The following is a 13,256-nucleotide window of genomic DNA, read 5'->3' as shown; positions in this document are numbered from 1 at the left end:
TTCCATTGTTACACTGTATAGAGTCTGGTGTGATGCGTTTTACAATTCAGTTTGTGTCTGCACATTTCTATTTATACTTTATGTGGCTTTATTCTGTATTTGGTGAGGGTTTGTGTTCTGCATGCAAAGACTGAGTTGAAGCATTCTTTTAGCATGTGGTTTCTCTGTAGGGATCTGTAGTAGCTTGGCCTGTTCTGTTTTCCTGATAGGCGGTGTATTGATATTTTAGATTCTGGTGTAATATTTGTGGTATTCTTTTTCATAGGTAGGGTTGTTATTCTTTGAGCGTTGGCAGATAGTACTGTGTTGATACGGGAGGACCATGCCGAAATATATCACAATAGGTATGATGCCATATGAATTCCAAGATGCAAAAGTTTTCTTGATACTCAAAAAAATAAATCCAGAATATGCCAGACAGACACTTATAATATCAATAAACAAACCAAAAATCAGTCTAGCTTGAAATCAAAAGGATTGTATGTGATCAAACTGGGGAAACCTCATAAAGTGCCAATACAAGGCTAAATCAAATGCCTATTTGGCTGCTTACTTTGAGGGTCTAACTCCAACAATGTGGTTGTTAAATAGAGTTTATAATCATTGGAAACCCCAGCCGAAAGATGCTTAATAAATAGTGCCATTAAGCTATCTTTTAGTCCAGTTCAAATCCACTGTTGTAGGAGTGAAAAATGGTATACAGACAACTGTTATACCAATAAAACACTCACTGTTATGACGCCAAGGTACTCAGAGGGAAACTTCATGCAGTGTATTCTTGATGGCATCACTACAGTGCATGAAATTATCACAACAACATATATATTAATTTTACCTCAGAATGTCACTTTTCATGTAAACTGTGTTAAATGCATAATTTAAAATTGTGTATGGGGAGGTGGGGGTAGGGCACCAGGCTGTAAGGTTTGCCTAGGGTGTCTAATACCCTTGCACTGGCCCTGTGCACAGCAGCAATGCTCCACCTAACCCAGGCATAGTTCATCATGTTTCATGTCCTAGCACGCATGTTAGACTCCTTGGTCCGTGTTTCAAGATGGGTTGGGTGGACAGTACATCCCGGTTGACAGTCGCGCCACATGCTGAGCCTAGTCTTGCCTCCTTGTCTTTCCCCTAACACCATAGCGACCTGACTACCTCCGCTCTGCCAGCCTGTCTAGCCCTATCAACTTTCTGCTACTCTGCCTTGCTGCCATACACCAGTCGATTCTACTCCTTGTGGTGTTCTTGCCACTACCATGGTTCCTCAGCGTGCTGATGCTAGTCTTTCTGCTGCTTTGTCCCTTTATCGGCACCTTGTGGTTTTTTCTTACACCCATTCTGCTTGCTATGTTCCCCCTTCATTGTGCTGTAGGATGTTGATGCCACTTGCTTGCCACTTTGCCTGTCGTGCTGCCTTCGAGGGTTCATGCAACTTATCGGTGCTCTCTTTTGAAGCTGTGCTTTTGACACTCTCGCTGCTGCTTTGCAGCACTGTTAAAGCACTCTATCCACTCCTGGTACCCCTTTGCCCCTTTACAGTGCCTTAGGCTATTCATGCCACTTTGGTGCCACTTTGCCACAGTCTAAGTACCTTGGAGCTCTTTTCTCGTTCTGATTGCTCCCCAGAAGTTTCATCAGAATTGATAAGAAAACCCCAATTCTGCAGCCAAAAATAGGCTGCAAATACTTCCCCCATTGACTTTAATGGGAAAACGAATAAAACGAATCAAACGAATTTGTTTTCCCCCATGAAACGAATGCAATGAATTTGGGTCCTGGCGAAACGAATAAGAATTGAAACATTTTTTCCTTCTGCACATCCCTACCATGCGCTAATAGGAGAGAAGCCTGGGAGTGGGGCCTAGCCAAACAGCTGCTCAACTCATGCCTGCACTACCTCCTCACCTCACCAATCTCCCTAGAGACATGAGCGGGACAGCCAAACACAGAGGTAACAACCCTCTCCCTCTTTTTTTTTTTTGTAAGGTAAAACTTTTACAAATGTGGTTTTTTTTCCCCACACCATATCCTCCAAATTTTTAGAACCCACCAGCAAGCCCAGCAACAATCCTTGGCCACAAAGACTGAAAAAAAAAGATACTTACCATAAAATCCATACACCTGTGTTATCTGTCTGCTCTCATGATTTCCTCTCAAGAGCGTTATGCGATCAGGCCATTTTGCTTTTAGTGCAAGAAGATAGGTAAAAGTTTCAAGACTATAATAACCTCGATCTACAAAATCACCCTGCAAAAAGCAGACAAAAAAAAAATGAAGGAAAATATGCAACACAGAATACAGTACCATAAAAGCCACACTTCTACGATTATCTGTAGTCAAGGAAGTCTGACAGTGAATAACAGTCACTATAAACATAATATAAAATTCTAGAGAAAGTTTACTTACTGTAAAACGGTGATCTCCATAGAAAGTGGGATGAATTAGCTACAATGTGAGCGACATCATCCAGCGGCACCAAATGGACCTCTTTCGGTTAAGAGAGCTTTTGCAGGGGTTCCCATGCAGATGTTGCTTTGTGTGTCCCCTCAGTCAATTTTAGAACTAAATCTACCTAGTCAATTCTCCAAGAAGGCAGGTGGGTATTTAGCATGGCTAATGCATCCTATCTACAGAGAACACCGTTTATAGTAAGCAAACATGATTTCTCCATTGATAAGCAAGGCTGAATTAGCCATATGTGGGTTGTAGCAGAGCTTTTATTATATAAAGGAACCCAGACCTTGCCATAGAGAGTAGACTATTGGGTAAACAGGTTACACAAAAACTGCTTGTCCGAATTTACTGTCACTCAGATTATCTAGACAGTAATAAGATGCAAAAGTGTGCACTGACAACCAAGCTACAGCTTTGCAGATGAGCCACTGATGCAGCCATGGCTTTAACTTTATGAGCATTGACTATATCTGTAATTTGTAGGCCTACTAGCATAAAGCAGTGCACGATGCAGTTTGCTAGCCAGTTGAACAATGTATGTTTGGCCACCGCTATGTCTTGTCTGTTAGAATTCTAAGACGAATAGCTGTGAAGCCTTACGATGGGGCAGAGTTCTTTTTCTGTAATAAGCCAAGGCTCTTTTACAGTCTAAGGTATGATGGGCTCTCTCATTTTCAAGTACAAGTGGCCTCAGGAAGAATATAGGTAACATGGCGGCTTGATTGACATGGAAAGCTAATACTACTTTTGGAAGAAATTTCAGGTGGTGTGGCCACCACTTTGTTGTGGAAGAATTGCAATTAAGGTGGATAATAAAACTTAAGCCTGAAGCTTGCTGACTCCTCTGGCCAACATTGCTACTAAAAGGAATATTATTTTCCATGTTAGAAGCTTGAGAGGCAGAATCCAGTTGTGCCAGAACCATGTTTAGGGCCAAGGGAACAGGTGGATTCACAACTGGAGGTTTAGTATGCCACAAGCCTTTATTTTGGAAAGTAAAGGAAGCGTGGAAATAGGCTTACCCTTGATTTGAATCTGGTAAGCTGCTATGGCATTAAGATGCACTCTTATTGATGAGGTGTTACGTCCTGAAGCAGAAGGAGAGCAAATACCTCAGAATTCTTTGGGTTAGTATGCAAACAGATCCAAGGGATTGCATTGACAGCATGTAGAGGACCTTTTCAATTGTAAACCATAGGCTCTTCTAGTTGATTTTCTCTGGTAAAAGATAGTGCGGTGATCATTACCTGCTAAACATCCACACTGATGGAGAGGAGGTTTGGATGAAAGAGATGTCCCTCTTATGGAGTGAATAAGGATGGGTCTGACTCGAGAGAGATTGGAGGCGGCCTGCTGAACAGCTGTACTAGATCCATGAACCAGAGATTGAGTGAGCTGATCTCACTGGGAGCAGAGATGCAACTGCAGGAGCCATATGTCAAGGCAGGTTAATGGAGAAATTACTTACCTGATAATTTCGTTTTCCTTAGTGTAGACAGATGGACTCAGGACCAATGGGTATAGGGTACTCCTGCTAGCAGTTGGAGACTGATCAGATTTCAATCTGACGTCAGCCCCTAGTACATATACCCCTGCAGGAAGTGCAGCTCTTCAGTATTCTCCTTGAAAAGCATTGTGTATATATTTGTGACTGACTGATTAACTTAATTTGATTAACCTGAATAACTTCATAATTTAAACATTAAAACTTGATTAACTTGAACTGGTTGATTTGACTATAGCTGGAGACCGCCAGTGCACTCAACCGGAAAGCGTCGACACCTGGCAGGGTGGGTAATTGCCAGGTTCTTGTGGCCTGGTTTTGGCCTCTGTTGGAAACAGGATGCTGGGCTTGATGGACCCTTGGTCTGACCCAGCATGGTAATTTCTTATGTTCTTATGCCCTACGTAAATGAAAACGTGGCTTACCCTTGAATCATTTGAAAGACCATGCGTAACTGCAGCCAAGGGTGGGATGCTGGGTCCATCTGTCTACACTAAGGAAAACAAAATTATCAGGTAAGTAATTTCTCCATTTCCTAGCATGTAGTAGATGGACTCAGGACCAATGGATGTATAAAAGCTACTCCCGAACCGAGTGGGAGGCTGCCCGTGACCCACTTAGAATTGTCCTTGCAAATGCCGTGTCCCTCACAAGCCTGAACATCCAGACAGTAGAATCTGGAGAAGGTATGGATGGAGGACCATGTAGCCGCCTTGCAGATCTCGGCAGGCGACAGCATTCTAGTTTCTGCCCAGGATACTGCCTGGGTTCTGGTAGAATGGGCCTTGACCTGTAGAGGTGGTGGCTTGCCAGCTTCTACATAGGCCGCCTTGATGACTTCCTTGATCCAGTGGGCAATGCTTGCCCACGAAGCCGCTTCCCCTTGTCTCTTTCCGCTGTGAAGGACGAAAAGGTGGTCAGTTTTTCGTACAGGTTCTGACATTTCCAGGTATCTGGATAGGAGTCTGCTGATATTGAGGTGGCGTAGACTACAGGCTTCTTTCGAATTCTTTAAGCCATCCATCGTTGGTAGCGAGATTGCCTGGTTAAGGTGGAAGTGTGAGACCACTTTGGGGAGGAAGGAGGGAACCGTGAGTAGTTGAATGGCTCCCGGGGTGAACCTGAGGAATGGCTCACGGCAGGACAGTGCTTGTAGTTCCGATATGCGGCAGGCTGAACAAACTGCAAGCAAGAACACCATCTTTAAGGTAAACAGGCAGAGGGACAGTCCTGAGAGGTCTGAAGGCGGTTCCCGCTAGGAAATCCAAGACGAGTGAGATTCCACAGAGGTACCGGCCACTTTAGTGGTGGACGAATGTGTTTGACTCCTTTTAGGAAGCGTGACACGTCCGGGTGAGAGGCTATGCTGTCGCCCTCGCTTTTGGAGCCGTAACATGACAGTGCGGCCACCTGTACCTCAATTGAGTTGAGGGACAGCTCCTTCTGTAGTCCGTTCTGTAGGAATTTCAGGATCATGGGAACTTTAAATGAGCGTGGCTTGATGTTGTGGTCTTCGCACCAGACTTCAAATACTCTCCAAATCCTTATGTACGTTAACGATGTGGAGAACTTACGTGCTCGGAGGAGGGTGTCGATTACAGCCCCTGAGTATCCGCTCTCTCTCAGGCAGGCCCTCTCAAGGGCCAGACTGTAAGAGAGAATTGAGCTGGGTCCTCATGGAGGATCGGACCTTGTTGTAGCATGTCCCTGTGTGGAGGCAGGGATAGGGGGGTTCCCTGCCAGCAGCCTTCTCATGTCTGCGTACCAAGGTCTTCTTGGCCAATCCGGAGCCACCAGAAGAACTAGCCCCCTGTGTAGCTGTATCTTGTGAATGATTGCGCCCAATAGGGGCCATGGCGGGAAGGCATAAAGCAGGGTCCCCGGTGGCCAGGTCTGTACCAGGGCATCGATCCCTTGGGACTGCGGTTCCCGCCTGCGGCTGAGGTATCTGGACACTTTGGCATTGGATCTGTTTGCCAGAAGGTCCATGTCTGATGTCCCCCACCGATTCACTATCATTTGGAAGGCTGCGGACGACAGCCTCCATGCTCCTGGGTCTAGACTGTCCCTGCTGAGGAAGCCCGCCGTGATGTTGTCTTTCCCGGCGATGTGGACGGCTGAGATCTCCTGGAGATTTGCTTCCGCCCATGCCATCAGGGGGTCTATTTCTAGGGACACTTGTTGGCTTCTGGTTCCCCCCTGTCGGTTGATGTAGGCCACTGTTGTGGTGTTGTCTGACATTACTCTGACCACTTTGACTCGAAGTCTGTGAGCGAACCGCAGACAGGCTAGTCTGACTGCCCGCGCTTCTAGGCGATTGATGTTCCATCCCGCCTCTTCTGCGTTCCACTGCCCTTGGGCGGTTAACTCCTCGCAGTGAGCTCCCCATCCTCTTAGACTGGCATCTGTGGTGAGTAGGGTCCAGGTTGGAGAGGATAGTCTTGATCCTCAGCTCATGTAGTTGGCCTGCAGACACCACTGTAGCTGGTTCCTCACTCGGCCCGGGAGCGATAGACGTACGGTGTAGTTCTAGGACCATGGGCTCCACCGTGATAGACATGAGCGCTCTAGGGGCTTCATGTGGGCTCGCGCCCATGGCACAACGTCCAGTGTGGATGCCATCAGCCCGAGGACTTGCAGGTAATCTCATGCTGTGGGATGAGGATCGTTCAGCAAGGTCTGTAGCCGGTTCCACAGTTTTAATCTCCTTGTGGGGGTCAGGCTGACCTTGTCTTCTTTGGTGTCGAATTGGACTCCTAGGTAATCCAGAGACTGTGAGGGTTGTAGGAAACTTTTGTTTGTGTTCACCACCCATCCTAGGCTCTCCAGTAGAGATATGACTCTACTGGTTGCTTGGTGGCTTTCCTCTGGTGACTTTGCCCTGATCAGCCAGTCATCTAGGTAAGGGTGGACGAGGATTCCTTCCTTCATCAGTGTTGCCGCCACCACTACTATTACCTTGGTGAACGTCTGGGGTGCTGTGGCTAGCCTGAAAGGTAGTGCCCGGAACTGGTAGTGACGTTCAGGACTTTGAAGCGTAAGTAGCGCTGGTGTTCCTGATGAATTGGGATGTGTAGGTAGGCCTCCAAAAGATCCAGGGATGTGAGAAACTCTCCCGGTTGTATCGCCCTTATTATGGATCGCAGGGTTTCCATGCAGAAGCGGGGAATCCTCAGGTGGCGGTTGACAGACTTGAGGTCCAGGATGTGTCTGAATGTTCCTTCTTTCTTGGGGACGATAAAATAGATGAATAATGTCCAGTATTTATTTCTTGTGGAGGCACTGGGGTTATGGCCTCGAGGGCCAGTAGTCTGGACAGTGTAGCTTCCACTGCCACCCTCTTGAAGAAGTCATGGCAGGGGGACTCCACGAACTTGTCCGGAGGGGTACGTAGAAAATCCAGGTACTACCCCTCCCGAATGATGGCTAGGACCCACTTCTCCAAAGTTATCTCAACCCACCTGCGATAGAATAGGGCTAGTCTGCCCCCTATGGCTTCTTCCCTTGGACGGGTCGGCTGAATCTCATTGTGGGGTGCGGCTGGGGCCTGTACCCGAGCTGGTACCCCTCTTGTTGTGCTTGTTCCGAAAGGACTGGTTCCTGCTCATAGGGCGGGGCGCTTGATAGTTGTTCCTGTAAGGATTGAAGCGCTGTGAACTTCTGCCACTGGAGGGCCTTGGGAAGAGTTGCTGGTTTCTCTTCGTTTTATCCTCCGGCAGGTGCGGCACTGGGGACTTGCCCCATTTGTCGGCTAATTTCTCTAGTTCGCTGCCAAACAGGAGGGATCCTTTGTAGGGCGTCCTTGTGAGGTGCGTTTTGGAAGATGCGTCGGCCAACCAGCTTCGGAGCCAGAGCTGCCTTCTGGCTGCCACCGCAGATGACACTCCTCTGGCCGCTGTACGCACTAGGTTGGAGGCGGCTTCCACGAGGAATGATACTGCTGGTTCCATGTCTTCTCCCAGGGTGTTGTTCCTGTTTTGGGATAAGCAGGCACGTGTCACCACTGTGCAGCAGGCCGCAATTTGTAGAGACATAGCGGCTACATCAAATGACTGTTTGAGGATGGATTCCAGACGCCGGTCGTGTGCATCCTTGAGCGCTGCTCCTCCCTCTACTGGGATAGTGGTGCACTTAGAGACCGCGCAGACCATGGCATCAACTCTTGGGCATGCAAGAAGATCTTTGGTCGCCGGGTCCAGGGGGTACATGACTGCCAAAGCTCGTCCCCCTTTGAATGTGGACTCCAGGGCGTTCCATTCCAGGTCAATCAGCTGTTGTGCCGCTTGTAACAGGGGAAAATGGCGAGAGGTCTGACGAAGACCCTCCAGCAGGGGGTTTGGTTTAGGTTCCCCCGAAGTACCTGGGCCTGGGATAGCAAGCTCCGTCAGACATTGGGTGACCAGGTCAGGGAGCTCGTCCTTTGTGAAGAAGCGTCTCATGGTTCAGTGAGGTTCTGTCCCCGGGGGGAGAACCCCCTCTTCTAGAGGCTCAGCTTCCTCTTCAGAGATATCCGAGACCCCATAGGTGAGGCTTCTGGGCAGTGGAAGCCTGTGCCTGGGCCTTGAAGGACCTGGGGCCTGAGGGTCCTCCAGCGGAGCATGTGGCTGACCAGCTGGAGGTTCAGTTTGTATTTGAACAAATGCGTGAATCCCCTTCAAGAACTCCACCCATGAGATAGATGCTGGATCTAAGCTGAGGGGCGCTGGTTCCCTGGGGGTCCCCCTCTTTGGGGAGGTCCCACTGGGATCTGCTAGGTCCGGGGTACTCCCTGAGGAGCTAGTACTCGGCCCTGGGTGGGACTGGCCCTGAACTGGATCTCCCAGGGCCTCCTCACACTGTGTGCACAGGGCATTGGCCTCCTCGCTTTGTGCGGCTCTGATGTGGCATGCTGGGCAGAGGCCTTGAGCCTTTATCCCTGTTTCTGGTGGTGCCATGGCTGTCGTCGCGTAAACTCTTATGCGCTCCGGTGTGCGCAGCTGTACGTCCAGCCGTATATATGTGCCCAGCTATGCGTGTGCAACTTATGCACACAAGGTTTTGTGTGCGTGTAAGTCTATGCGCCCAAGTGCTTTGTGCGCCTAGCTCGGTTTTGGCTCGGCCTATTCGGGCCGAACGGCGCGGCAAATAGGGCCAAGATGGCGACAGCGAGCATGCGGGCAATATGGCGACCCCCTTGGAGGGTCTCCAAGTGGGTAGACCCTTGGAAATAGCCGGGGCCTGGCCCTGCTAGGGCGGATCAACCCGGTGGCACTGGTCCCGGCCAGGGACATGTGCTCTTCCTCGATCCTTGGAGACCGGTTTCAAGCAGAAGATTTCTACCTTACCTTGTCTTCAGCGCTTCCCGGTTTCGTCCCGGGCGGTCTCCGTCTTGGGGGGGGGGGGGGGGGGGGGGGGGGAGGGCAAGTACCTTCACAGCCACACCCGAGGACCGGGGGCTAGGTCCTCACCGTGATTCGGCCACCGGACCGAGGCTTACCTCCGAGGGACCACGGAAATCACATCGGGAATCTCAACTGGGGGAGGGACCCGAGGGTATCACAGCAGGAGAGCGGGGCTCGTCTTCAGGTAGGTTTCTTCTTTAAAATTTGGTTTTCTTCTTTGAATTTGGTTCTAACACTGTGAGAGCGTGCAGATAGTCCCTAACTGCTATGGAGATGGAAAATACTGAAGAGCTGCACTTCCTGCAGGAGTATATGTACTAGGGGCTGACGTCAGACTGAAATCTGATCTGTCTCCAACTGCTAGCAGGAGTACACTATACCCATTGGTCCTGAGTCCATCTGCTACTCGCTAAGAAATTAAACTTTACAGTTCAAAATGACTAGATCTTCTCTGGCTGTTAACTGATCTGTATTCAACCAGTTTGTATACAAGGGATCTGAGAGTATTTGCCTGATCTGAGGGAAGAAAAGTTTTCTTTTGCAGAGAATCTTTTCATGCTTTAATGAATTTGATTTTCTGGGAGAGAATTAGAGTTTATTTTTTTTTAACTAGGAATTCTAGTGATTACAAAACAATTGTATTGATTTTTGCAGGGAGGTTACTACACTTTCTTTGGAGCTCACCACCACAAGCCAGTTGTCTAGGTGAGGGAAGACTTGGCTGCCCAGATGCTGCAGATACGATGTTACTACAGCCTGGCACTCGGTTAAAATCCTATGTGCTGCCTAGAGGATGAAGGGAAGAACTCTGTACTGAAAGTGGGGAGAGTCCACATAAGGCACAGGTAATGACATTTGGAGAGATGGATGGGATTAAAAACATAACCATCTTTTAGATCTAGAGTACACATCCACTCCCCCTTCTGGATGAAGGGCAGGATTGCGTAGAGGGAATTAATTTTGAATTTCTCCGGGAGTACATGCTTGTCAGGCTTCTTAAATCCAGGACAGGTCTCAGTCTCCCAGATTTTTTTTAGGATAAGGAAGCAATGGGAGTAGAACTCTTGGCCATGATGATGGAAGTAACAGATTCTATTACCTACTGTTTGAGGAGTGACAACCTCCAAGCAGAGCTGTCTTGAGCGAGATGGATCTCAATTAAAGGCCAAACAAATGAGGAATTGCTGAAAGTTGGGAGAAACGCAAGCAGTATCGCAACTCCACAATCTTGTGAACCCAGTGATCTTTGGTGTCTTGTGCCACACCTCCAGGTAGGGAATTGTCCCCTACTGGAGAGGATTATTGCTGGGTTTGATCCAAGCTTTGGTTGGGCTTGTGTTTTGGTTGATGGCACTCACACTGCTGAGTGCGAGTCCGAAGTTGTTGCTGTTGAGGAAGCAGAGTCAGCATCCAGTATAGTTGGAATTGCCAGAAAGGGTGTCTCTGGAAATATGGTCTTTTAAAAATATGGTCTGTTCCATGCTCCAGTTCTTGTTCCTCTGCTCCAACTCCTGCCCTGCATAGCTCCCTTCTGGAACCTGTCCCTCTCCCTTTGCCTCATCTTCTCCTTTCCCTCGCTCTTCAGACTGATTTCTCGCACCTGACCTTTGCTTATCTCTGGACCTTGCCTGTTTTGACTTCTTCCTGTACACTGCATGCCCTGATTGTTGCCTGGATCAAGACTTTGCTGGTACACTGCGTGCCCAGACCTTTGGCCTGTCACTGGATTTTCTCTGCTTCTTGGGACTTCGCCTAAGTCCTGCCAGCCCCCAAACCCATGGGCTCAACCTACAAGGATAGGGGTTGGTAAAAGGTGAAGACTAACTTGTCCCTGAGAGTGTGTCTGCCTATTGATCGCATAAGCCTAGTGCAGCGTTGTCCAACCATTTGGTTCGGGGGGGGGGGGGGGGGCCCACATGAACAATTGTTGAATAGCTCATGGGTCGGATTAACAATTTCACTATTAAACACACCAAATTACAACTTGAAAACGTTTAGACCAGTGTAGTCCAGTCTAATCTAAAATTTAGATTCTAAAAAGTTAACCAAAATCTTATATCATAAGGATGCAACGTCATAAGCTAATCACGTTCAGTGGGAAATCTGACACTGCTTTTGTTTACACAAGTAGTCTATGTCAGCTCCAACTGTAGAGCTTGCAACACGCAATGATGCTGTTAAATGTTCATATGTAAGCAAAAACCGTGACTGTTTTTGTGTTTTTCATTCTTGAAAACAGTTCACAGCAGTAGGTGCTACCAAAAAAAGAAATGAACTTCTCGGCATCTTGTGACAGATTGGGGAACCTGTGCGGTGAAACAGAAGAACTGCAGAATCTCAGAAGATCATGTTCAGTAAAAGCTGTCTTCAAGTCACTGTCATTCTTAATGTCAATGAGTTCCATCTGGTATTTAATCAGTATAGTCTGGATCAGTTTGAAATGGATTACTGAGTAGCTTCATGTCAGTATGTTTTCTGAAATCCTTGAACCTTTGTTTGAAGTCATTCAGTATGACAACTAATTCTGAGTACTTCTCATGTTGCACTGTCAAGTGTACAACTTTCTTCAGAATCAACTGTGAATGAATAAGCTCCAATTTCTCAATTAATGTAACATGTTTGTACAATTTGTGTGCCAGCTGATTCTTTCCTTGAAGTTTCACATTCAAGTCTGCCATATATTTGGTCATATCAACCAGAAACCCCAAGTCACTCACTCACAAATCTAGAAAACTTATATCCTTCCCCCTTTGTTGGCCATGAATGTCTATTTCATCATGTAAACTCCAGAATCTGGACAGCATGCCTCACTTGCTGAGCCATCGAACTTGGCTGAAGTAAAATCACATCATGATCTGAGCCCACTTCCTTCAGAAAAGCAAATGTTGCTTACATGTAACAAGTGTTCTCACAGGACAGCAGGATGTTAGTCCTCACATATGGGTGACATCATCAGGATGGAGCCCAATCATGGAAAACTTCTGTCAAAGTTTCCAGAACTTTGACTGGACCCTACTGGGCATGCCCAGCATGGCACTAACCCTGCAGCCAGCAGGGGTCCCCCTTCAGTCTTATTTGAAAGCTACAGGCAGTGCCAAAAATAAAATAACGAAACGTTACGAACCCAACACCGCGGGGCGGCGGGCGGGTTTCGTGAGGACTAACATCCTGCTGTCCTGTGAGAACACCTGTTACAGGTAAGCAACATTTGCTTTCTCACAGGACAAGCAGGATGGTAGTCCTCACATATAGGTGAGTACCGACCTGAGGATGTCCGAACATGCAGCAAATGTACCCAATGGTGTGCAACAGGCACAACAACTGGGGTAGAATTTTGTAGATGGAATCCTGAACCCCACTGGGCAGGCGAAAGGGTGTAGGTACATCACGTTGGAAATAAGTTACGCAGGACAGACTGGCCGAAGATGGAACTTCGAAACTACCTTGGGTAAAAACTTAGGGTGAGTGCGGAGTACAGCCCGGTCCTGCAGGAGTTTAGTGTAAGGTGTATAGGTAACTAGGGCCTGTAACTCACTAACCCTGCGAGCTGAAGTGATAGCTAATAGGAAAATCACTTTCCATGTGAGATATTTTAGGTCACAGAAGTGAAGAGGCTCAAATGGTGGTTTCATGAGCCGACCAAGAACCAGGTTAAGGTCCCAAGAAGGGGCCGGAGGACGTAAAGGTGGCTGGATATGGAGCAAGCCCTTTAAAAATCGTGTTATGAGGGTTTGTACTGATATAGGGACATCCCCGACACCTTTATGGAAGGCGGCTACTGCACTGACATGCATTCTAATGGAAGAGGTTTTTAGACCTGACTGACAGATGCCAGAAATAGTCCAAAAACCTTGGGATTGGACAGGAAGAGGGATCAAGGGACTGAGAAGTGCACCATGATGTGTACCTTTTCCATT

At 47.8% G+C, this 13,256-nt stretch overlaps 1 protein-coding gene across 2 annotated transcripts in view; it reads right to left on the bottom strand.

Annotated features, from left to right (window-relative positions):
- The window catches only part of PPP6C (protein phosphatase 6 catalytic subunit), a 73,468-nt gene that overhangs the window by 28,119 nt on the left and 32,093 nt on the right, over positions 1 to 13,256 (bottom strand). For both annotated transcript variants that reach the window (XM_029614486.1, XM_029614485.1), the window contains exon 4: positions 2,106 to 2,247. In XM_029614486.1, coding sequence (XP_029470346.1) covers positions 2,106 to 2,247 — 142 coding nt within the window. The remainder of the gene's footprint in view (positions 1 to 2,105; positions 2,248 to 13,256) is intronic.

This window comes from Rhinatrema bivittatum, chromosome 8 (assembly GCF_901001135.1).
Source record: "Rhinatrema bivittatum chromosome 8, aRhiBiv1.1, whole genome shotgun sequence".
Taxonomy (NCBI): Eukaryota; Metazoa; Chordata; class Amphibia; order Gymnophiona; family Rhinatrematidae; genus Rhinatrema; species Rhinatrema bivittatum.
This window is presented reverse-complemented; position numbering and strand designations above follow the sequence as displayed.